This window comes from Pelophylax lessonae, assembly GCF_965119305.1.
Source record: "Pelophylax lessonae genome assembly, chromosome: 2".
NCBI classification, from domain to species: domain Eukaryota; kingdom Metazoa; phylum Chordata; class Amphibia; order Anura; family Ranidae; genus Pelophylax; species Pelophylax lessonae.
This window is the reverse complement of record NC_138769.1, coordinates 605343760-605369649: the sequence shown is the minus strand read 5'-3', so window position 1 is coordinate 605369649 and position 25890 is coordinate 605343760. Positions and strand designations below refer to the sequence as shown.

The 25890-nt window shown below is 42.6% G+C and overlaps 1 protein-coding gene across 1 annotated transcript in view; it reads left to right on the top strand.

The window, feature by feature from the left end:
• LOC309545698 (sterol O-acyltransferase 2-like) overlaps nucleotides 1–25890 on the top strand; it is a gene marked incomplete at its 5' end in the record, with an annotated part of 213117 nt that overhangs the window by 105882 nt on the left and 81345 nt on the right. The window contains 3 exons of the mRNA XM_082245034.1: nucleotides 499–774; nucleotides 24277–24343; nucleotides 25364–25448. Of these exons, the coding sequence (XP_082101160.1) occupies nucleotides 499–774; nucleotides 24277–24343; nucleotides 25364–25448 (428 nt within the window). The remainder of the gene's footprint in view (nucleotides 1–498; nucleotides 775–24276; nucleotides 24344–25363; nucleotides 25449–25890) is intronic.

The window sequence follows — 25890 nt, the reverse complement described above, 5'->3', positions numbered from 1 at the left end:
ATAGGCAGAATAGAGCCCCATCATTGGTGTCAGTAGGAAGAATAGTGCCCAATCATTGGTGTCAGTAGGTAGAGAGGCGCCCTATAGTTGGTGTCAGTGGGAGGAATAGTTTCTTGTATCAGTGAGAGGAACAGTGCCCCTAAGGGCCAGATAAAGGCAAACAAAGGGTCACATCTGGCCCCTGGCTGCAGTTTGGAGACCACTGTCTTAAAGTATAGTAATGTCTGCATCTCTGTGTTTCCAGTCTGTAACTCAATTTATATGTTTCATTACGATAAAGACATCTCATAGAAAATTATGCTGTTTCTTGACTATGACTGTGTATTACAGGGTCTATAGTACTTTTTTTTTTTTTATAAGGATTCAGTGTTTTTTTTTTTTTTTTTTTATAAATTTATCACAAAAACTGTACATCTATATGTATACAACATATAATCACAACTGAAATGTGAACCATCCCTGTATTTACCGCCTCTGTGCTCTCTCTCTCTCTCTAGGATTGACTTTAACCTTCTCTTTTTTACTTTTGGACAACCTGGCACGGTTGCATGGTCCTGGATCTGTCTGTTTACATATACACTGTTGGTGCCTTATAAAGCACTAGTCTTTTGGGGGTCTTTGTATCCGAAATCCAATCACAAAATCATGTTGTCAGCCTTTGTAGGAATACTTCTTCTTGTGGCTCACACATGTATCCTTTGTATTTTCCCTGTCTATTTGGTAAAACATTATCAGCTGCCACCAGCATCAAGTTTCATCATCACCATGGAACAGGTGAGTTCTGTAAATAGCAGTGATTGTCATACTTACATTTTGTAAAAAATTGCTCATAAACAATGGTGACAGAATATTTAACCCCATGTATGTCCCAAAGACTTTGGCTAAAAGGATTTATTGAGCCGAAATGGCATCAGCCATAAATTGATGCTGTGGCACCCTTTCCTGTCAATGGCTCCCCCAAGTGAATAAGTGGCAGCCTACTTATTTCTTTCATGATAGGTCTCCTTTTAATTTCAGAGCAGTGGATTTGCTACAGGCAAATAGACTGTGCACTTTATAAATGCAGCTGCTCCAGTGCTTAGTAAATGTGGTGAAGCTTCACTTCACAAAGAATACCCAATCACATGCAAGGGAAATAAAAAAGGCATTCTTACTTGCACATATTTGTGCTTAATCTCGTTAATTAGGTATTTTCAAACAATATAGGCTTACAGTACAAATTCAAATTGCAACTGAACAGGTGTAACCAGACTCGTACAACCCAGATATGATGAGCAAAATACAATGTAGAACAAATAATAGCTTTTAACAATGCTTACGAGACACTGATAGCAAGTGTTAAAGCCTACAGGTCACCAGAAGCCATTGCACTACATTGAAAAAACAGCAGATGTAGGAGAAAAAGGTATGTACCAGAAGGGATACCAAGCAGTAATATCCGGGTTCAACTGGGGGCACAATATCCGGGTCAGCAGGCAACACGATGAAGCCAGCTATCAAATGAAATACAGTATACAAGAAAAATACCATTAGTTGTATAAAAAAAAAAAAAGAAGAGAAAAAGAGAACAAGAAGAGAATAAGACAGAAGGGGAGAGAAAAAAAGGTGGGGGTAAAGGGAGGGTGGATAATAAAAAATAAAACATGGGAGGAGCCCGGAAAGCTTGGGGCTTCAGACGCTAGTAGAGATAAACTGCCTAACTAAGTTTCTTTTAATTTGTCGATAGGAGCCTGGTATCATGCACAATACACTAATATGAGATTCATTTGGCATTTTATCTATAACCAATTTGCCAAACAAGTGTAATATGTTATCCCAAAATGGGACAGTTTTCAGACAGGTGCCCCAAATATGGGTCATGGTGCCAGGCTCCTGCAAGCATCCCCAGCAAGTATCATGGACAGATGGATCCATATTATGCAGAAGTCTACGGCAGTGATACCACCTAGATCAGATCTGATAATTATGCTCATGCGCATGAGAAGATATAGACAGCTTGTGTGAAACAGACAGTATTTTGTCCCAATCAGTATCGTCCGTCAATACTTGCAGCTCCTGTTCTAATTTCGAAAGAAAAAAAGGCAGGTTGAGGTAGGACACCTTCAACAAGAACTGGGATATCTGCAAAAGTGTGTGGTCCAGTCTAGAAAATTGGGATAGCAGAGATTCAAAAGCAGGCTTGCACATATTTGAATGATGGAAGTCAGTAGAGCTTCCCCTCATTTACTAAGCTCTGGAGCAACTGCACTTGCAAAGGTCACATTCTATGTTCCTTAGGAAATCCATTCCAGAGAGCTTAGGCTTATTGCAATCCTTGTGAAGTCTCCATGACCTTACATCTAACAACTTTTACCTGGCTGACTGAAAATGGCTAATGTGTGTGGTATAAATGCCACCTGGAACAGTCTTTGACAAATGAGAGCTGTAGAAGGTCTCATTAGTGCTGTACATACTTGGGTAACACAGCTAAAGTATATTTACCTTTCCGCAGAGTACCTACAGTATAAAGGTCTTGACTGATGCCATATAAGCAATTGTGTAGCTGATCCCACTACCATTTCTCTTTCATTCATCGATGGACACAGCGCTCCATAAATCATAAGCTACATAGTTACATAGTTACATAGTTAGTGAGGTTGAAAAAAGACAACAGTCCATCCAGTTCAACCTATGATGTGTGTGTGTTTGCTTTTAACCGTACATTGTATACCCCTGTATGTTGTGGTCTCTAAGGTGTCCATCTAACAGTTTTTTGAAACTATCAATGCTCCCTGCTGATACGACTGCTTGTGGAAGAGAATTCCACATCCTTACCGCTCTCACAGTGAAGAACCCCTTACACACTTTAAGGTTAAACCGCCTTTCCTCTAGTTTTAGTGAGTGGCCACGTGTCTTATTGTATCTCCTTTCTCTGAATAGTTTGTTCCTTATGCTAGGGTCGCCAGTACAGTATTTGTTCATTGATATCATATCCCCCCTCAATCTTCTCTTCTCCAGAGAGAATAGGTTCAGTGCTTGTAGTCTTTCCTCATAGCTGATGTCCTCCATTCCCTTAATTATTTTTGTTGCCCTTCTCTGGACTCTTTCCAGTTCCAGCACATCCTTCCTGAGGACCGGTGCCCAGAACTGGACAGCATACTCCAGATGTGGCCGGACCAGAGTCTTGTAGAGTGGAAGAATAATCTCTTTATTTCTGGAGTGAATCCCCTTTTTTATACATCCCAGTATTCTGTTGGCTTTACTTGCAGCGGCTTGGCATTGCATGCCACTGCCAAGCCTGTTGTCTACCAGTACCCCCAAGTCTTTTTCCATCCTAGACTCACCCAGAGGTTCCCCCCCCTAGTGAGTAGCTTGCTTTCTGGTTTTTGGCCCCCAAGTGCATTACTTTACATTTTTCAACATTAAACCTCATCTGCCATGTAGTTGCCCACCCCGTTATTTTGTTCAGGTCCGCTTGTAAGGTTTCCACATCCTGCATAGAAGATATTGGCATGCCTAGTTTAGTATCATCTGCAAATACTGAGGTTGTACTAGATATCCCCTCCTCTAGATCATTTATGAATAAATTAAACAGGATTGGTCCCAGGACCGAACCCTGGGGGACCCCACTTTCCACACCCGCCCAATCCGAGTACTCCCCATTAATCATCACCCTCTGGACTCTCCCCTGGAGCCAGTTCTCTATCCAGGTACTCACCTTATGGTCCATACCTACCTTCCTTAGTTTGTACAGTAAGCGTTTGTGGGGAACGGTGTCAAAGGCCTTTGCAAAGTCCAGATACACCACATCCACAGGCTTTCCTTTATCTAGGTGGCAGCTCACTTCATCGTAGAAGGTTAATAGATTGGTTTGGCAAGAACGATTTTTCATAAATCCATGCTGATTGCTACTAATAATACAGTTTTCATTACTAAAGTCTTGTATATGGTCCCTTAATATCCCCTCCAAAATCTTGCAGACTACAGATGTTAGGCTGACCGGCCTATAGTTCCCCGGGATACATCTCGGCCCCTTTTTAAATATTGGTACCACGTTGGCTTTTTTCCAATCAGCTGGCACCATACCCATCTGTAAACTATCCTTAAAGATCAAGAATAATGGTCTGGCAATCACCTGGCTGAGCTCTTTAAGAACCCTCGGGTGCAAGCCATCCGGTACCGGTGATTTATTTATGTTAAGTTTCTCTAGTTTAGTTCTAAGTCTATCTTCTGTTAGCCATGGCGGCACTTCCTGAGGTGTGTTGTTTAGTTCGGCCTTACAAGCTAGGTTTGTGTAGCCCCCCGATTCTTTTGTGAAGACTGAAGAGAAGAAATGATTTATCACTTCCGCCTTTTCTCTGTCCTCAGTGGCCATATTTCCTTTGTCATCTTTTATGGGGCCAATGTGTTCTGGCCTCGCTTTCTTACTGTTTATATACTTAAAGAACTTCTTGGGGTTCTTTTTACTCTCCTCCGCTATATGTCTCTCGTGTTCTATTTTAGCCGTCCTGATTTCGTCTTTACATTTCTTATTACACTCTTCGTAATGCTTAAATGCTGCCAATGACCCCTCAGTCTTGTATTTTTTGAAGGCCTTTTCTTTAGCACTAATATGCATTTTTATGTTGGAGTTTAGCCACCCAGGGTTTAATTTTGCTCTTTTAAATTTATTTCCCTTTGGAATGCACTGGTCAATCCCCTTGTTAAGTATGCTCTTGAAGCACTCCCATTTTTCCTCCGTGTTCTTTGTTCCCAGGGTTCTATTCCAATTGATATTTTCTAGCAGCGAGCGCAGTTTTGGGAAATTGGCTCTTTTGAAATTCAGCGTCCTTATATTACCCCTCTGCTTCCTATAACTGTAATTAATACTGAAACTTATTGACCTATTGTGACGAGACCAATCTCGCCACTGGGCGTTGGAGAAGCCTGGTTGCTTGCCTCCTGCAATATGACTATGGACCTAGGGGCTTTTACCCCTTTAAGACTGTATTTGGGCATGAAAATGTGCCTGCGGTCGGTCAGAAAAGGACTTCCGTCTAACTTTTTAACCCCTGGAGGGATTTCTATGATTTTTGGTTATGTTTGCATTTGAAGTATGCTGATTCTGAAAATGTGATGCATATTTTAGAAGTTATGAAAATGTTGCTTTTGGTCTGAGGTGGCTTTGCATTCACCTATTGTCGGGTGTGCTAATTATTCCTGTTCCATTCTTACATGCTAATGACCTTGCATTGTTCTGGCCAGGTGGCTAGATAATTAGTTTAGTGTTATTTTGTGCCTGTTTACAAATCTATCTGCATATGCTAATGCAATGAGACTCACATTACCTGATAGTGTATATAATGTGTTTGTGTGGATTTAATAAACAGTTCTAAGTCAGACCACTGCTTGAACCTCACACAGAGCCTTGTCTCGTTCTTGGGGGGATTCACTGTATGCTGTTGGAGACTGATTGCTAGGAGTGTAAGCTGATGTATGCTTTTCCTGTTCGTCTGCTAGCAGCTATTCGTGAGGTTCCAGGTTGGAGTGCTATTTTGTATCCAGTTCGGGAGTTTGGTGTCCTGCAAGTAGCTGTGCCTGTCTCTCAGAAAGGGGCATATCGCCTAAACGGATTTTAACCCCTTGTCTGCTGAAACGGTCCGTTACACCTATGGTCACTGTTTCCTAAGTTCTCCTGTATTTCTATATCCGTGAGCAGGTCTGTATTGTTGGTAATCAGTAGGTCAAGTACCGCATTTTTTCTCGTCGGTGCATTCACCATCTGACCCATGAAATTGTCCTGCAAAATATTTAGGAGCTGCCTAGCCTTGGCTGAGTGTGCGGTTCCTTCTGCCCAGTCTATATCTGGATAATTAAAGTCCCCCATTATAATGACATTACCCATCCTTGCTGCCAATCCTATCTGTAAAATGAGGTCCGCCTCCCCCTCCTCCCTCAGGTTGGGGGGCCTATAGCATACGCCCAATATTACCTTCCCCACCGTGCCTTCCCTTTGAAGCTCTACCCATAGGGATTCTGCCTCATCCTTAGCTCCATTATTAATATCATCCCTCATATTTACCTGTACACTGTTCTTAATATACAGACATACCCCTCCCCCTTTTTTACCCTCTCTATCTCTGCGATAAAGGGAATACCCCTGAATGGTCGCCATCCAATCATGAGAGCTGTCAAACCAAGTCTCAGTTATCCCCACAAAATCTAAGTCCTCCTCAAACATCAGTAGCTCCAGCTCTCCCATCTTGTTGGCCAGGCTTCTGGCATTGGTATACAAACCTCTTAATTTTGACCGGTTACATTTATCCTCATTTGATGTTTTTAGGCTGCTCTCTTGATTTTTCCCCATACCCACCCTGGGTATAGGAGCTCCGAACACCCTACCGCTAATGCCCCCATTTCTGCCCTCTGAAACTTGCTTTCCACTGGCTAATTCTACATCTGTACCCTCCCCCCCATTCCCTAGTTTAAAAGCCCCTAAATACTGGGTTATATTGCTTCCTCCAGGAGTAGGACTAGGCAGACAAAAAACACCTGGCTACCCCCATGGGCGGTACTCAGCTTGGTATATAACCCTACCTTTCTGCTCTACGTAATCAGTTTTAATCTGTCTAGTCAGGAGTAAGGACCTAGGCTCCCAGCTGGGATCTCTGGTCCTAGCAACTTTTTTCTCCTTCCTTACATTTTTCTTATATCTTCTCTCAAGAGATCTGCAATCAACTGCCGGGCTGGACAACTGACTGGATAATCTAGATCCAGTGGTCCCCCCAGCCCAGCCAGCGAGCGCATGCATACCGCAGCTACGCGCAAGAGCTGGGCTTCCTCCACTCCCTTTCCTCCCTGTCTGTACCTGAAGTCTGGTGGGGTCCCAGAGCAGAGGATGCCGCAGAGACCCCTGGGGTCTCCTCCACTATCCCTACTCTGTAAGGGTCCTGGGATAGTGTGCGTCCTGCTCTGATAGTCTGGAGGGGTCCCAGTGTAGGAGACCCCTAGGGGCATGCCTTACTATTTGCAGTGTGGGTATAATGCAGGGGGATCCCAGTGCAGAGACTGAGGCGGAGTGCGCAGCGGAGTCTCCTCTAAATATGGGTCCTACCTTCAGGGGGGCCCCCTTGCAGAGGGTGCAGCATTGCAGAGGGCGGACATTTTCCCTTAGTCTGACTGGTCTCCAGTTGGCGGCCATGTTTGTGTAGCCCGATGTCATGGGGGCCTTTTTCCCTTAGTCTGGCTGGTCTCAGGTTGGCAGCCATGTTTGTGTAGCCCGATGATGTCACAGGGGCCATTTTCCCTTAGTTCGGGAGACGCTGGTTACAATGAAGCCTCGTGGGGATGCTGAAGCTCCTCCTCTTCCTCTTCTTCCTCAGTTTCCTCTTCCTGGGACATATGAACAGGGATGGCGTCCATGATGATGCTGGGTTCGAATTGTCGGCACTCCTTCGGTCGGTAGGGTGAGTCCTTGGGGGTCCCTGTTATCTCTCTCTCTCTGCTGATAGGTACCCTGAGCCTTGAGGGGATCATTTAGTGGTGCCAAAAGAAAGTTTTTTTGTACTGCAAGGTCTTCCTTTCCTCATGGAGCCTCAGGATTACATCCCCCCCACTGACTTCCTCAAGGGGGTGGCAAGTCCCTCGGAACCCCAGCTTCTTATGGTTGCACTGACGGCAGTCCTGCAGTCCTTAGTGTCACGGGTGGAAGTGGCGTGTGGGCAAAGGCCCAGGAGGAAGTGTCCCTTGTTTGCCCCTGCTCAGTCTGTCTCATCTGATTCTGAGCCTGATGCCGGTGGGGATGCGGCCTGTCCAGGGGGGCCTAATATCACACCCCCAAATCCATCCGGTAGTGATGGTGATTTTTCCATGGTCATAGCAGCGAATGAAAAAGCGCAGGTAGATGCATTTATCACTGCAATGCGTGAGACTTTGAAAATGGAGGATGCGGCTGATGTAGCCACAGGCGTGGCTGTGTCGTTTGTTACACATAAGTCACCTCGTACTCCAAAGGGGTTTCTTTATGTGCCTTATTTTGACAGGTTTTCCTGTGTAGCGGGGTCTCCCCTTATACAAGTTGTAAAGGACTGCTGCTTGACATTTTCAGGAACTCGGCTCCCTCTAGTGGTGCTGAGGTTACACTGCAAGCAGTCGGTAATATCTGGGAGACTAAAGACTGCATTACCCACGCTGCAGTTGTGATACCAGAGTGCACTGCCTCACCGTGCAGCCTTCTGGGGGATGTTATATAAAGGAAGGGAGGAGCCGGGCCCTCTCTCTTGGGACACCGATCTGAAGCCAGCAGGGAACCAGCACAGAGGACTGTTGCCGTACTGAGAGGCCAAAACACTTGGGCCTACAGCGATTATAAAGTGGATCATCTGATTCCTGGCAGACGATCTTCTCTGGAAGTCCACCGTTGTTTACAAAGTTAGGATCCGTCCAGCGTCAACACCTGGCGAGGTTGGTGACCGGGACTAGAGACTGTTGTAGCAGCGGAAAGCGCCTGGGAACAAGACTGGTTGGTGAGAGGGGCACCTGCCCACAAATTGATTCTCTGTTGGGAGAAAGTGTCCCCAGGTGGTACTATACTAATAGCGAATGTTCCGCCACATACTCGAGGCTTAGTGTACCTTCATAGAAATCACCAAGCGAGTACCAGTGCATAAAACGCCAGGATACAACACCTGCGACACTAGTGAGCTGCCCATCCCTGTGAAACAAGACACTAGGCGTATGTTTGGAGCTCTTTTTGCCGTGTCCCTCCTAGAACTTCCGGCCACTTCTTTTGGATTATAAATTGATGTGCACCTACAATTGCTAGCGAAGACATCCATCTGGGAAACTGTGTGTGTGGGGTCCGCAAATGCATTGTATGACCTCATGTCCTCATGCATTCCTTGCGACTGAATAGTTTTTTTTCTATGTTCTGATCACCATTGAGGTATTTGTAAATCGCTATCATGTTTCCTCTCACGCGTCTCTTCTCTAGGGAGAATAAATCTAGTGCTTCTAAACGCTCTTCATAATTAAGGTCCTTTAATCCCCTAATACGTTTTGTTGCCCTTCTCTGTATTCTCTCAAGCTCCAATACATCCCTGGCGACCAGAACTGGACAGAATACTCCAGATGTGGTCGGACCAGAGTTTTATAAAGTGGTAGGATTATAGTTTTATCTCTGGAATACATCCCCTTCGTTATGCATGCCAAAATTCTGCCGGCTTTGGCAGCTACAGCTTGACATTGCATGCTATTGCCTAATCTATCTTCCACTAAGATCTTTCTCCATTTTTGATACCCCCAGAGGTCCCCCCCTAGCTTGTATATTGCTTTTATGTTATTGGTCCTTAAGTGCAATACCTTGCACTTATCCACATTAAAACTCATTTGCCATGTAGTTGCCCACTCTATTATTTTGTTCAGGTCATTCTGTAAGATTTCTGCCTCACTATGTGAAGTTATTGCCCTGCTTAATTTTGTGTCATCTGCAAAAACTGAAATCGAGCTACTGATCCCGTCCTCAATGCTATATATGAATAAATTGAACAAAATTGGTCCCAGAACTGAGCCTTGGGGGATCCCACTTACCACCCCAGACCAGTCCGAGTATGCGTTGTTTATTACCACCCTTTAGACATGCCCCTTTAACCAGTTCCGTATACAGGAGCAAACCTTGTGGTCGGTGCCTGTCGCCCTTAATTTATAAATCAAGCGTTTCTGGGAAACTGTATCAAACGCCTTAGCAAAATCCAGGTACACCACATCCACAGGTCTCCCACTGTCTAGCTCACAACTAACCTCCTCGTACAATGTTAACAAACTGGTTTGACAAGAACATCCCTTTGTAAACCCGTGCTGATTACTGCTGAAGTTTACATACGATTGACGTCAGGCTGACCAGCCTATAATTTCCCGGGATATGCCTCTGCCCTTTTTTGAATATCGGTATCACGTTAGCTGTTCTCCAGTCCCTTGGTACATTTCCTGTCAAAATACTGTCAGCAAAGATCAGGAACAGTGGTCTTGATATAACCTTACTGAGTTCTTTAAGTACTCTCGGATGTACGCCATCCGGGCCTGGTGATTTACTTGTGTTAATTTTATCTAGCCTTTCCCTTATTTCACCCTCTGATAGCCATAGTGGCAAGTCCAGTGAAGTACTGCTAACCAAACTGTCATGGTCAGTGTACCCCTCCTTTTCTTGTGTAAAGATTGAGGAGAAAAAAGCATTAAGCACAGTTGCCTTATCCGTGTCCTCTGTAACCATCCTCCCATCATCGTTAATTATGTGTGCAACATGTTCTGACCTCCTTTTTTTGCTGTTGATATATTTAAAGAATTTCTTAGGGTTCTTTTTACTATCCTCCGCTATTTGTCTCTCGAAGTTGATTTTAGCCACTCTGATTTCCGATTTACATTTCTTATTTAATTCCTTGTATAGCTTGAAAGCCGATAACGTTCCCTCCGATTTTATATTTCTTGAAGGCCATTTTTTTCCCCCTAATATGTTTATTTACATTACGGCTAAGCCAGCCAGGTTTGGCTTTGGCTCTTTTAAATGTATTTCCCATTGGAATGCACTGTGAGATGCTTTTGTTTAATATGTTCCTAAAGCATTTCCATTTTTCCTCCTGTGATCAGTGTTCCTGGGGTTTGGTCCCAGTTTCATTGAGCACAATTTGGGAAAGTTTGCCCTTCTGAAGTTTAGGGTTCTTATGTTCCCCTCATGCCTTCCTATGTTGTTATTTACGCTAAATGTGATCGTCCTGTGATCGCTAGAACCCAGGTTGTCGCGGACTCCTACATCCGAGATTAGATCTGGGTCATTATCCCCATCCTTTACAGACTTTGCTGACAGGAAATTGGAGGCTGTGGCACGCAGCATGTTTACTATGGCTGGTTTGGGACTGGGGCACTCTTTGCCCCAGCCCTGGTGTCTCAGACCCTAACTGAATGGGCCAAGCTTTTTCTCCAGAGTCTGGGGAGTGAGCAGGTCCGTGCTGCTTACGTTGATTAAGCGGACCAGTTGGTCCATGGTCTGCAGTTTATTTGTGATGCAGCTTTGGATACAGCTCCTGTGCTGTCCAAACTTTTTCAACGGTGGTGATTAGGCGCATGCTGTGGGTTAAGCATTGGCCCGCAGACGAAAGCCTCTAAGAAAGCTCTCTCTAATCCGCCCTTTCAAGGCAATCACCTGTTTGGGGCTGCACTGGATGACATCATTAAGGGTATTACGGGAGGGGGAAGAGTACCTTCCTGCCACAGTCAAGGAAAGGGAAGTAGCCTCATCATAGATGGGGGCCCTCCTTCTCAGCTTATAGAAAATAATTTTGTACTTCTGGGAGAATAAGGAAAAAAGATCTTTTAAATCTTCCCCGGTAGGTTCCAAGCAACCTTGGTTTGGTAAGCCTAGAGCAAGCTTCTCTGGACCAGCAGACAAGACCCTTCAGCATGAAGGTCTACCCCCACCCATTATTGGGGTGGGGGGACATATTCACTGATTTCTATCCCCATGGACTTCTTTTGTGAGCGTCAAGGAGATCCGCAATACGTTTCTTTTTGGGGTACCCAGAAAGGGGTTAAAGTTTGTTAATTTAAGCTTTTTAGGTCCTGAGTCTCCATGTGTGGATTTTATTCCCGTAAAGGTTCAGGTAATGTCCAAACTACCTAAGGTCCCACCTATCCCTGTCTAGGGAATTGAATTACCTAGGTCTGATTTTAATTCTGACCAAGGTGGTCCTTACTCTGGACAGATTTCAGAAACCACAGCCCGTGATCTTGAAAACGTCTGATTGGATGAAACGTACGTTGGTCGCGGCGTGCTGACGTCACCACTACGAGTTTGAGGACGGGCGGAAGAGTCGGCCGGCCGGCGGCTCATTCACACATCACGCTCCTGATTACTCAGTTTCTGTAAGTTGTTCATCTTTTATATTAAATAAACGTCTATGGTTTTACACTATGGGGCACCTTATTGTTTCCACATAACCTCGTGATTGGACGTGTGTTGGGATTTCTGTTGGAGATATCTGACATTGGATCCATTGCATACAAGAATTGGATGACTGGCTTTGGCTCCTTATTATATACTTCTGGTAAGCAGCAGTGGTGTCGGTGGTGGTCTTTCTCCTTGTCTGGTTGGAATTAGGTGGTTACACTCCTGGCCACTCCTAAGGATACTCTATTATCTGCCCCAAGTTATAAGTTATCTGGTAAGCAGATTGTGCTTATGGGGGACGGTCACCATTTCTTTTGGCTTAATACACTGCATGTATGGTAAGCAGTTTGTATTGTTGGTGGAGGTTTCCTCTGACAGCACCCTTTCTCCTAGTGGATTGCACCTAGGTGTATACTCATAGTTGGTACAACAACTATATACATACAGTATTATGCTATGGGATCTGTCATTTTATTTTTCATGCACTTGGGTCGAGTTTGCTGAGTCTTTCCTGTTCCCAGAGGAGTATTCTAGTACAAGTTGGTCCTGCTTTGGTTTCGGAGGAATTTACTCTTGAATTGGGCACCTGATTTGCTACATTCTGGTAAGAAGTTTGTACATCTAGTGGTCTTCTTCCAGATATATAGAGATTCATCATATCTCACACAAGGATTTTTTCATATAAGGACTTTACACAGACTTTTTTTGGACTTCTGATATCAATTTTTGGGAGCACATTCAGATATACTAGGTGTATGTTTATGATTCTTATTTTTCACATAATTTTCACTGTCTATATGGTGATATTTCTACTGCTTAGCGCAGCTTAGCTTTATATTATTTTTATCACGTGTTTGTCACACTTTAAGTTGCTGCTTACGATTTTAGGAGCCTAGCGCGATTAGTACCTATTTCTCTATACAGGCCGTGATTCACCAGCTGCTGTCACACAGATAGTTCACTCTCTCCTGATTTGCATACAGGTTCTGAGTCTGGTGGTATCCACCTTCAAGACAGTTCTGTTTGCACAGTCCTACATGCAGCTCCTTTAGCAGGTTCGGTTCTACAGGAGGATACGGAAGTTCGTGGCTAGATCACGGGTTCCTCTGGCAGACGCCGCAGGCGTCCGAGGGCCATGGTAAGGCCAGTATCATCCTCGGCTCAGGCTTTTTCCGCAGTTCCTGTGAGGAATCAAGAGCGAGGATCTTTCAATCATCCTGGTGGCCGTAAACGTCCCTTGGGGGGAGTCCTCTCATAGAAGACCAGTTGTCCCAAGGGCTAATCTACCATCCTGCTTTACAGTCGCTGGTTTTAATGGCTTAGCTATTGAAAGCCAGGTACTGAGGGATAGAAGTTTGTCTGGATCAGTGATCCCTACTATGGTGAAGGCGAGGATGTCGTCTTCCATCAAGATATACCATCGTACGTGGAAAGCTGCAACTCTTGGTGTGAGTCAATTGGCGCTCATCCTCAATCCTTTTCTATGGCTCGGATCTTAACCTTTCTTTAACGGGCGTTGATCAGAAGTTGGCCTTGAGTGCCATCAAGGGCCAGGTGTCTGCCTTGGCAATCTTTTTTCAACAACCCCTAGCCATGCACTCTTAAGTTTGTACTTTCAGTCAGGGGGTTCGACATGTGGCTCCACCTGTACAGTCTCTTTTGCCACCATTGGACTTAAATTTAGTGCTTTTGGTTCTCCAGAAACCTCCATTTGAGAATATTCGGGAGATTCCCTTGTCTATGTTATCCCAGAAGGTGACATTCTTTTTTTCTTAATCAGATAATATTTATTGAATTTTTTCAAAACAAGCAAAACAAAAACACATAAAAGCAACAAACAAGCAATAGAGCAACAGCTGAGTAGTACATGTACCAGAACACCATTAACTGAGAATGTTCAACAGTCAAAATACAAATATAGAATATGAATAACAAACGTGAACCACGCTAGTGCGTAATGGCTGCTGGTAGTATCCTAGTGTCATAGGCAAATAGTACAGAAGTCCCAGAGGTATCAACAGAGTACCCCAGAATGGAAAAGAAGTTAGGAATACCCGCCCAGGGGAAGCCTCCCCCAAGTCCCGGGAACCATGAGAGGAGCCTATCGCTTGAACACACAAAACAGAAAAAAAAAAAAAAAGGGGGGGGGGATCCGGTGAACTGCACAGAAGCGGCACCTCAAGGAAGGAACCCGTCCCGTGAAACCGGCGCTAACAATTGTCTAGTAAGTAAGGGTATGCCCTGCCCGCCCAGGTAAATGTAGAGCACAGCCCCATCGACTGAACAGTACTATGTGGACGTGGTTACCCCACCCATAATCCTATTTGTGACTAAGTGTAGGGGGGCCAGGCCGGGAACATCCAGCCATGGGCCCCATAGACGTTCAAACTTCAGAGCAGTCCCTCTATGTCTATAGGTGAGATTTTCCCTGACCAGTAGCGCCTTAACTTCCTCCGTCCATTCAGTGTGAGTAGGTGCAAGTGGGGAAATCCATTTTCTCGCAATCAATTTTCTGGCTAGAAATAGGACCCTCAGGACCGCCGTGTGCACCCCAGGGGTGTACAACTCCTCGTCCAACCAGCCCAGAATGCACAGCTTGGGGTCCAGGGGTAAAGTTAAGCCCCAGATCGCGTTAACGGATTGTAGAACTGCGTGCCAGTAACGGTGCAGCTTCGGGCACCTCCAGAGCATGTGCAGGAGAGTGCCCGTGTGAACCTTGCAGCGGGGGCAGAGGGGAGAGTCCCTCCTCTGCCAGCCATGCAAGCGCTGTAGGGTCCTATATGTGCGGTGTAGGATAAAGAGCTGTGTGAGCTTTTGAGAAGAGGACAGAGAAACCTTGAGCACATTGTCAAGGATACCTGTCCATTCCTCCGAGGAAATGGGACCCAGATCCTCTGCCCAATCCTCCCTGCATTTAAATGACATAGCTCTCGAAACCTGATCCATACAGGACATGTACAGTGAAGATATTTGCCCCTTTTTTACTGACGAGTTCACTAGACTTATAAGGATGACTGCAGAAGGTGACATTCTTGGTGGCTATTACCTCGGCCCGCAGGGTATCGGAATTGGTGGCATTATCCTGTCGCAGTCCCTATTTGGTGGTCCATAGGGATAAAGTGATTCTTCGTCCCTGTCCATCATTCCTGCCCAAAATTGTCTCAGACTTACATTTGAATGAGGACATTGTGTTACCTTCCTTGTTTCCCAAGCCTGCTCATCCCAAGGAATTAGCTTTGCATGCCTTGGATGTGGTTCGTGCAATTTGAGTTTATCTGGCTGCTACTGAGTCCTTTCGGAGGTCAGACTCGCTTTTTGTGGTTACGGAAGGACCAAGAAAAGGGCTGGCCACTTCTTTTGACTACCATCTCCAGATGGATCAGACAGAAGGTGACTCAGGCCTATTCCATTAAAGGTCAGTTTCCACCTTTCCCTGTCACAGCGCATTCTACTCAGTAGGGATGATCGAACGGTTCGGGTCCACCATCGGTTCGGCCCGAACATTGGGTGTTCGAGGTTCGGCCGAATTTAGAACTTTTTGCCCAAAAAGTTCGGAATTCGGCAACCAGAACCGCCCAAAATGCAATGCTTCAGGAAATGGGCTTTAAAAGCCCGTGATTGGACCAGAACCATTAGCAAAAGCCAATTGAGGGGGCAGAAGAATGCTAGGAATGTGATTGGAGTGACTAGGGGGTCCCTAGACCAATCATTAGTGAATACGCCCCCCAGTATATAAGATCGCCCCCGCCATATTCCCAGCATTGTTATACTGGACATGGAAGAGAGTGGAAGCAGTTCTGTTAATTTTACTTTAAAAGTGTCATTTAGCTATTTTTAGTGTGAGGAAAGGGATATCTAGTGTAGTTAGAGTGCTCCTTTACACTTAAGTTAGCTTCAAAAATTTAGTTTCTGTAGGGAAAGTGTTAAGTGTCAGGGGACCGTAGTGTAGTGTAGGGTTAACTGACAGTGACTGCTATGGCAGGGTGACAAAACCCTTCCATAGCAGGGTGACCGCTATAGAGAAATGATCATTTCTCTGCTTCGGGACAGGAATGTGGCTTCTCACCAGCAAGCATTTTTTAATGCTGCAGGGGCTGCCACTGCCAGTGCTTTTTTGAGGACATGTTTGATGTCAGACATGACATCTGAATATGTGTATAGGGGGTATATATAGACATATATGTCTGAATATATACCCCTAGACATATATAGGTGTGATAGTAGCAGAAATAAATGCTTGCGCTAATGAAATCATTTACAGTAATATATTTCTGCTACTATCACACCTATATATGTCTAGGGGTATATATTCAGACATATATGCCTATATATACCCCCTATACACATGTTCAGATGTTTTGCCTGCCTCAAAAGAACCCCAAAAAATGCCAAAAAAACGCTAGTGTCAAAAAAAAAAAATGCCCAGGTGTGTTTTTGCTGGCATTTTTTGGGGGGTTTTGGAGGCAGGCAAAACATCAGAACTTGTGCACAGTACCACTATACACAAGTTCAGATGTTTTGCCTGCCTCAAAAGAACCCCAAAAAATGCCAAAAAAAACGCTAGCGTCAAAAAAAAAATGCCCAGGTGTGTTTTTGCTGGCATTTTTTGGGGGGTTTTGGAGGCAGGCAAAACATCAGAACTTGTGCACAGTACCACTATACACAAGTTCAGATGTTTTGCCTGCCTCAAAAGAACCCCAAAAAATGCCAAAAAAAACGCTAGCGTCAAAAAAAAAATGCCCAGGTGTGTTTTTGCTGGCATTTTTTGGGGGGTTTTGGAGGCAGGCAAAACATCAGAACTTGTGCACAGTACCACTATACACAAGTTCAGATGTTTTTCCTGACTGCAAAGAACCCAAAAAAATGCCTGCTATTAAACCGGCAAGGTGTTACAGCAGAGAAGCCATATTCCTGTGCTTAAAGTTTTCTAATACAAACAATCTTTTTTTTATGGTTCTGGACATGCTACAGAGCTGAAACTTCACAGGTACACCTTTTAGACCCCCCAGACACAAAATCACACAAAAAAAAGTTCTTAAAAATTGTCATTTTTGATAAAAAAGCCAATTATTGAAAAATTAAAAAAAAAAAAAAAAAAAAAAAAAAAAAGAGATTTTTTGATTTTTACTTTGGATTTAGTATCTGGGGGGTCTAAAAAGTGTACATGTGAAGTTTCAGCTCTGTAGCATGTCCAGAACCCCCCAAAAATTAGCATTTTCTTATAATTTTTATTAGAACAGGAATACGGCTTCTCTACGGCGCTTTTTCTTGCATTTATCGGGCATTTTTGGAGGCAGGCATGACTTTTTTTGGATTTAGTGTCTGGGGGGTCTAAAAAGTGTACCTGTGAAGTTTCAGCTCTGTAGCATGTCCAGAACCAGAAAAAAGATAATTTTTCAGTAGAGCAGGGATGGTGGGACCCCTCTTTTACACTTATATGATCTTTTTTTGGGGTTCTGGACATGCTACAGAGCTGAAACTTCACAGGTACACCTTTTAGACCCCCCAGACACAAAATCACACAAAAAAAGTTCTTAAAAATTGTCATTTTTGATAAAAAAAGCCAATTATTGAAAAATTAAAAAAAAAAAAAAAAAAAGAGATTTTTTGATTTTTACTTTGGATTTAGTATCTGGGGGGTCTAAAAGGTGTGCATGTGAAGTTTCAGGTCTGTAGCATGTCCAGAACCAGAAAAAAAAAGATCGTTTGTATTAGAAAACTTTAAGCACAGGAATATGGCTTCTCTGCTGTAACACCTTGCCGGTTTAATAGCAGGCATTTTTTTGGGTTCTTTGCAGTCAGGAAAAACATCTGAACTTGTGTATAGTGGTACTGTGCACAAGTTCTGATGTTTTGCCTGCCTCCAAAATCCCCAAAAAATGCCAGCAAAAACACACCTGGGCATTTTTTTTTTGACGCTAGCGTTTTTTTTTGGCATTTTTTGGGGTTCTTTTGAGGCAGGCAAAACATCTGAACATGTGTATAGGGTGTATATATAGGCATATATGTCTGAATATATACCCCGAGACATATATAGGTGTGATAGTAGCAGAAATATATTACTGTAAATGATTTCATTAGCGCAAGCATTTATTTCTGCTACTATCACACCTATATATGTCTAGGGGTATATATTCAGACATATATGTCTATATATCCCCCCTATACACATGTTCAGATGTTTTGCCTGCCTCAAAAGAACCCCAAAAAATGCCAAAAAAAAACGCTAGCGTCAAAAAAAAAAATGCCCAGGTGTGTTTTTGCTGGCATTTTTTGGGGAATTTTGGAGGCAGGCAAAACATCAGAACTTGTGCACAGTACTACTATACACAAGTTCAGATGTTTTTCCTGACTGCAAAGAACCCAAAAAAATGCCTGCTATTAAACCGGCAAGGTGTTACAGCAGAGAAGCCATATTCCTGTGCTTAAAGTTTTCTAATACAAACGATCTTTTTTTTTCTGGTTCTGGACATGCTACAGACCTGAAACTTCACATGCACACCTTTTAGACCCCCCAGATACTAAATCCAAAGTAAAAATCAAAAAATCTCTTTTTTTTTTTTTTTTTTTTAATTTTTCAATAATTGGCTTTTTTATCAAAAATGACAATTTTTAAGAACTTTTTTTGTGTGATTTTGTGTCTGGGGGGTCTAAAAGGTGTACCTGTGAAGTTTCAGCTCTGTAGCATGTCCAGAACCCCAAAAAAAGATCATATAAGTGTAAAAGAGGGGTCCCACCATCCCTGCTCTACTGAAAAATTATCTTTTTTTCTGGTTCTGGACATGTTACAGAGCTGAAACTTCACAGGTACACTTTTTAGACCCCCCAGACACTAAATCCAAAAAAAGTCATGCCTGCCTCCAAAAATGCCCGATAAATGCAAGAAAAAGCGCCGTAGAGAAGCCGTATTCCTGTTCTAATAAAAATTATAAGAAAATGCTAATTTTTGGGGGGTTCTGGACATGCTACAGACCTGAAACTTCACATGCACACCTTTTAGACCCCCCAGATACTAAATCCAAAGTAAAAATCAAAAAATCTCTTTTTTTTTTTTTTTTTTTTAATTTTTCAATAATTGGCTTTTTTATCAAAAATGACAATTTTTAAGAACTTTTTTTGTGTGATTTTGTGTCTGGGGGGTCTAAAAGGTGTACCTGTGAAGTTTCAGCTCTGTAGCATGTCCAGAACCAGAAAAAAAGATCATATAGGTGTTAAAGTTAAAGGAGGCTCCCGAACCACATCCCTGTTCTACTGAAAAATTATCTTTTTTTTTTTCATGGTTCTGGACATGCTACAGAGCTGAAACTTCACATGCACACCTTTTAGACCCCCCAGATACTAAATCCAAAGTAAAAATCAAAAAAATCTCTTTTTTTTTTTTTTTTTAATTTTTCAATAATTGGCTTTTTTATCAAAAATGACAATTTTTAAGAACTTTTTTTTGTGTGATTAATAGTCCCTGGGGCATGACCCAGAACCCTAGGCACTTTTTAGGGGCATTTATTGGGTTTTAGGGCTTAAAAATGGTGTTTTTTGATTACAGAAGTTCGGGTCCCATTGATTTCAATGGGGTTCTGAAATCCGAACCGAACTTTCGTGAAGTTCGGGTGTTCTGGTCGAACCGAACTTTTCAAAAGTTCGATCATCCCTACTACTCAGGCCCCTTCTCTTGGGCCCTCCGTCATCAGGCATCAATATCGCAAGTTTGCAAGGTGGCCACTTGGTCGTTCGTGCATACCTTCACAAAATTCTATAAGGTAGATAGTTTGGCATCTGCAGATGCTTCTCTTGACTGCAAAGCTGCTTTTTAAGAGGGGCTGTTCCCTCTTAAGGGGTGGTTTTCTTTAAACTTTTATTTTTTCAGGGGAAGCTCCTGTGACCTGGTTAAGGCTCCTGTGTCCTGGTTAAGGGCAATTATGTTTAGCCTTGGTTATTTTCCCCACCCCTCATTTTCTTTTTGGCACTGCTTTTGGACGTACCAGTAGTTATGATTTATGGAGCGCTGTGCCCATTGATGAACAAAAGAGAAAATGGGATTTTTGTACTTATCGTAAAATGCAAGTTCATCGACGGACACAGCACCCACCCCTCTAAGGAGTTTTGACACTTCTAATACTGCTTGCTACTAAACTGATTACCTAGAGCCGAGAGGGGGGTTGTATACCAAGCTGAGGATGGCCCATGGGCATAGCCAGATGTTTTTGTTCTGCCTAGTCCTACTCCTGGAGGAGGCAATATAACCCATTGGTTATGATTTGTGGAACGCTGTGTCCATCATTTAACTCAGAGAAATGGATTTTACGGTTAGTACAAAAATCCAATTTTTTTTAGGAACTGCATCAATAATGAGAAGTTTAATCACAGTAGTGTGATTAAAAAAGGATGGTACAAAAGTACAGCTGACTTATAAAGGAATGACCTAACAACTCTATTAACATGAAAAAACACATTAAGGGCTAATTTAAACTTGCTTTAAAATGTGCATTGGACACTCATTTGTGAAACACTCTGAATGCCAATCAAAGCACCCGTAGGATATTTAAAGGCTTCGTCTTTTTATACTGAAGGTGAGCGCACATTTTAGCTACACACTTTAGTGGAAAATAATTCACAGATTTTTTTGTTTTTGTTTTGTGGGACACTGCACAGTGTTTTTTACATAGATGTATTGTTTTTTTTCCACCTGATATCACTTCACTTGCATAATTGCACATGTCACAGCATGTTGGTTCATATGCACTGCACTGATTGATGAACTTACTATGTCACTTATCATAAAGATAATTTACTTCTCTTGACAATATTACACTATATGCTGTTCATTTTTTATTTATATATCTGGGGAAAATACGTCGAGAGGAGAAGTCTCCCCACAGAGAGGAATTTCATCACAGTTTGTCACAAGCATTGCCTCTAATTGTTAGAGGTGAAAGCACCAGATTATCCAATCGATGAGTGGATGAACTTTTCACTGACTTTTTTCTTGAACTTTCCCTTTTTGGACTTTCAATATTTTATCTTTGGACTTACATTTTTTCCATTAGTTTTTTTTTTTGCACTTTTTGGCATTGTTTGCAAGTTTAGAAATTCACTGCAATTGGGAAGGTTCTTTTTATATATATTTGTGCTTTATAATTATTCAGCATTTATTTTCACTTGCTTTTTATTTATATATATATATATATATATATATATATATATATATATATATATTGAAGATTTATCATATTGTTTTTTATCTATTACACTTCTTTGGTTTATTATATTATTATTTTAGCTTTATCACACATCTGAATAGCACACTACCCTTTGCTTTTATATTTCTCTTTGCAAGCTCTTGAGTGCTTGTGTTGGTGACGAGTGCTGCAGTTCATTTATAGGTGTGGATAGTAGCCATCTCAGCAGCGCACCTGTTCTCACACTTTATTTATGCTCACTTACAGTCCTGTTTACACATTGTGTTTGCTTTGCTTTGCTTCAAAAATGATACCCCATGTCACTTTCTTGTTGCTTCAAATCGTCTTCAAAGCCTTTATAGAAGTCTATGACAAAGCTCACTTAAAGTACCTGCAGCTTTTAAGAGGCTTTAGTTCAGATTTAGCTTTGCATTGTTTTGGAGGTATTGCAGGTATGAGATATCTCAGGTTGCACTGGTAAACCAACAAGCAAACCAGAAAGACATTGTCAGCAGTTCAGGTTCATGTGTATATATTCTATGAGTTTCTGGTGCGTACGTCACATCTGGTGTGCAACATAGAGCAGCAGGAAGGTGAACAGGATCCAGACTGGAGCGGAGCAACTAGCATGCGGCACACATTGTGTGCAACATGAGAACACTATAGCGGAATATGAGTGGGGATCAAAGAGAAAGGACAGAGTGGCAGAGGATCAGCAGAGCTGAGGGACCGGAGTAGGAGAAACTAGCAATGTCACATGTGCAGTTTGGGAGCAATACAGTGGGAGATGAGTAGGGACCAGAGAGGAGGGTCAGCAGAGCTGGGGGTTACTACTGAGTGGGGGGTCAGCAAAGCTGGGGGTTACCACTGAGCAGGGGATCAACAGAGCTGGGGGTTACTACTGAGTGGGGCATCAGCAGAGCTAGGGGCTCTACTGAGCAGGGGATCTCCTGAACAAGGGTACTACTGAGCTGAGGTTCCACTGGGCCCCTTTATTACAAGCTGAAAATCAACACACACAGGACATTTGCCAAGCTTCGTTAAAGCTTTAAGAAAAGCATCAAAAACACATACAAGGGAGGTGCTACTATTGCTGATGTCACTCCACTGTAAAGTCCCGGGTCGGCAGTGGCTTTTTATGTAAGAAATGTGTGCTTTTTTTATGGTTTTATATCTTTTTGTATTCACATTAAAATACTACACTATTAGAGTATTATTTAGGCTCCAAGTGAGCTTACTTTATCCTATTTCGATCCTACTGAGAAGTGCTTTTGGACATGGATATTGGGCGAAGTTGTATGCTGTTGTAATGGCAGCCATAGTCTCTGGTGAGTGTTCACTTCACAAGGAGGTGGTGGCTGACTTCTGAACATATTGGAAAAGATTTATTTTCATTTAGAAGGTGTTGGATCTTCACTGCATCACTTCTTCACAAGACTTGATTTTTGGATTGAGACTTTCTTTTCACGGATGATTGATTTTACTATTGATGGACACTTGCACAGCTGTTTTATTTTTGTTGAATCGGCAATATATTTATTGTAAATATTGGCGCTGCACATTTTATTAACGTTAATGCTGAAGTGGTAGGTGCTTTAATGTATGTTAAAGTTTTACCCTTGCACTATAAATGTCCCACGTGAGCCCTGTTGGTGAAACAGATGATTGCCGTTTACTACTATTGTCACTTTCTACAAATTTTTACTTTATCAGTATGACAACAATGGTAAACAGCCAATTGTTTAAAATTATACAAGTGACAGATCTCAAGTTATTGTGTGTTTATTTGCGTGTTCATGTCATCATCACCAGAGGCATAGTGTAGTGCTATATATATACAAGATGCAAGAGAAGGATTTTTGTGTATTGGAATATACACAAATGGGAGCTTTTGCCTTGCAGGAAGAAACGATCCACCAGTGTGGCTATTGCAGGGAGATTGTTGGGAAGCACAACATGTCTTAAGGCCAGACATTTCTGAACAATTACATGAAGGCTGTTTCTTAAGAAGGGTGATGTGTGCCATTCAGGCACAAAGTGGCATATGTTAGAAGCCAACATGTTTTTAATATAAGATGTTTCTGGACTGTTGAGACCTGGTTTTACTGAAACCATCTGGTTATGGCTGGGGGTAGCCTGGCTGGAATGCCAGCAAAGCAAGATATCCCAGCAGGGTGTGTAAAGCAGAAGGGTTGCACATAAGGTCTTTATCTGGGAGAGGATTCATACATACCCACTGATGGTGGGGTATGGGAATAAGAGAGCATGAGCTCAGACCTTCTGGTGGTGTGAAGATTACAGTGCCTAATTGCCTAGCCTTCAACCAGAACATCAAAGGGACCAGATGTGGACTGGAATGCTGACCTGGGTCAGGATGTTTGATGGTAATATAGCAGTGTCACCTGGTGGAGACAGCAACATACTTCATGGAGGAACCAGGGTAACACGTTACTTCCTGGTGACTAGAAACGACAGCCCCTCATAATTTACAGATGGTCGCTCATTGGACATAGGACTACACTGGGCGGGTTGGGGGGTGTTTATGTGGGTTGTGTCTGTGATACCCCACTTTGTACTGGAGTCCAGCACACATACAGAACACTGAGGAAGGATTTACATAACGTATTATCTCTGCTCTTTTGTTTTATATGCTCTGTATTACTATTCTTAGAATTCCATGTACGTGTTATATTTTCTTTGTAAAAAAAAAAGACCTTTACTCCTTTGAGCATTGTGTTAATTTGTTTTAGCTAATATTGTTATTATATCACTATTATTATTATTAGAGCTTTGATAGACAAGCTAATTATAGGAACAGATCATACATATTTATCATTTAAGGGGGAAGTCAAAACCACCTCCTATTTATTTCAGAGATCATTGGTTAGCATCTGTGCCCCTGGGCACAGATGGGGATCACAGTGAAGCTTACCACATGATGCCTCATCCTTTACTGCACCTGCATCAGCATCTCCCTTGTCCCTGCTGTGAGTGCAGGGCAGGCAGGGATTTGTGAGAGCCGAGAGGAAAGCTGTCCTTGTAAATTGAGAAGGCTTCTGTGTTAGCAATTTGCAGTGGGGAGCTGAAAAATAATCTGGGTGTGAGGGCCACATGAAATGGTCTGGCAGGCTGCATTCAGCCCACAGGCCTTGTTTTTGACACGTGTTCCATATCCCTAAGTCTGAGCTTGTTTTCTTCATACAGGCTCGATTTCTTATGAAGAGTTATTCGTTTTTAAGAGAGGTAGTTCCAACTGTCTTACAGAAGGAAAGTAAGTATGAGCTTTGTTTTAAAAAAAGAAACAACTGTATCCTCTCTTACATCTAAATAGACATCTGTCTGAACAACCTTTCTTTTAGGCTGCATTTACACATGGGCGTTTTGAATCACGGGCAGAATCGCCGCAATTCGGTCTGTGATTTCAAAATGCCCAAGTGTGAATGACAAATCGCACAACTCACATTTTAGATGTCAGTCATTTTAATGGCACCTAAAAACGCAGTGCAGTTCTGCCGCAATTGTCACACAATTAATCACACTGCAATTGTGGCAAACAGCATCGCGTGAAGCTGATCATCCCAAAAAAGTCCAGGAGTTTCTTTTGGGTGACATGCTTCATGCAATGTGGTTTGCAGCGATTGCAGCGCGATTTATTACGTGGCAGTTGCAGCAGAACCGCACTGTGTTTTAAGGTGCCATTCAAATGAATGGCATCTAAAACGTGCGTTGTGTGATTTGTCATTAACACCTGGGCATTTTATAATTTCAGGCAGAATTGCCGCAATTCTGCCCGTGATTCAAAATGCCCATTTGTGAATGCAGTCTTATTCTTTTATGGGAAACTGCTAGCAACCTCATCAGTCCACCAACAAAGTAGAATGCCAAGTTTTTTGTATTTGTTACAAGAATATGGAACATATCCTACTTGTAAAAGCCCCATTTAACAAAACTGTTCATATAATCTATTTAATCTGTTTAAAGAAAGGTTAGGAATTTTTTTCTTTTGCTGTTTTTTCCCTTTGCATATTTTGCTAACTTTCCCACTTATAATTTATCTTGTGGCATTTCTTTTTGTACAGATCTCCCACTCCCTCCCCCAACACCTAGCTCTAGAAGATCACCTCTTGCAGGTTTTGCTCAATTGGTGAACTGTACGTGAAGAACTACTGTTTTGTAGCACAGATGTTTAAAGCATTTTGGTGCTTATCAATGCAGACACAAAAGTCTTTGGTATACCATGCTCGCATAGATGTGAATTTAATATGCTGTATCTCCTATGTACTTCTTACAGAAAAAGATATTCAACTGCCAAAACTTTCCAGTTACCTGTACTTTCTCTTCTGTCCAACTCTAATCTATAGAGACAGCTATCCCAGGTAAAAAGCCTTATATGACCTAATCATTGTGTGTATGTGCAACCCTTGTCTGCTCTGGAGTGAACTAGTAATATTACATCTGTATATGTGTGTTTGGAATACATTGTGCTGTTTTTCTACAGATGAAAGTACTGCACCTTGGAGCTTGAAGAACTATACTTAAAGAGTTGCGTCAGTCTGTAAAAAAAAAATGCATTGGATGTCTTTTAACACAACATCAATAAATTAATTTGGACTTTTATTTTTTGGTATGGCGCTCCTTCCATATATGTACGTCTTTTCCTGGTAACCTGCTGGAGTGCCCACAGTAGGGTAGCCTTGCCTGTTGTGAGCAGCCTAACCTGAGCCAATGAGCTCTTCACATGTTTCTTGCCCTCTCACTACCTTGTTGAATCTCATATCCAAGTCCCAGGGCCCCTTGGGTGCCCTTTTTTTTCATTGG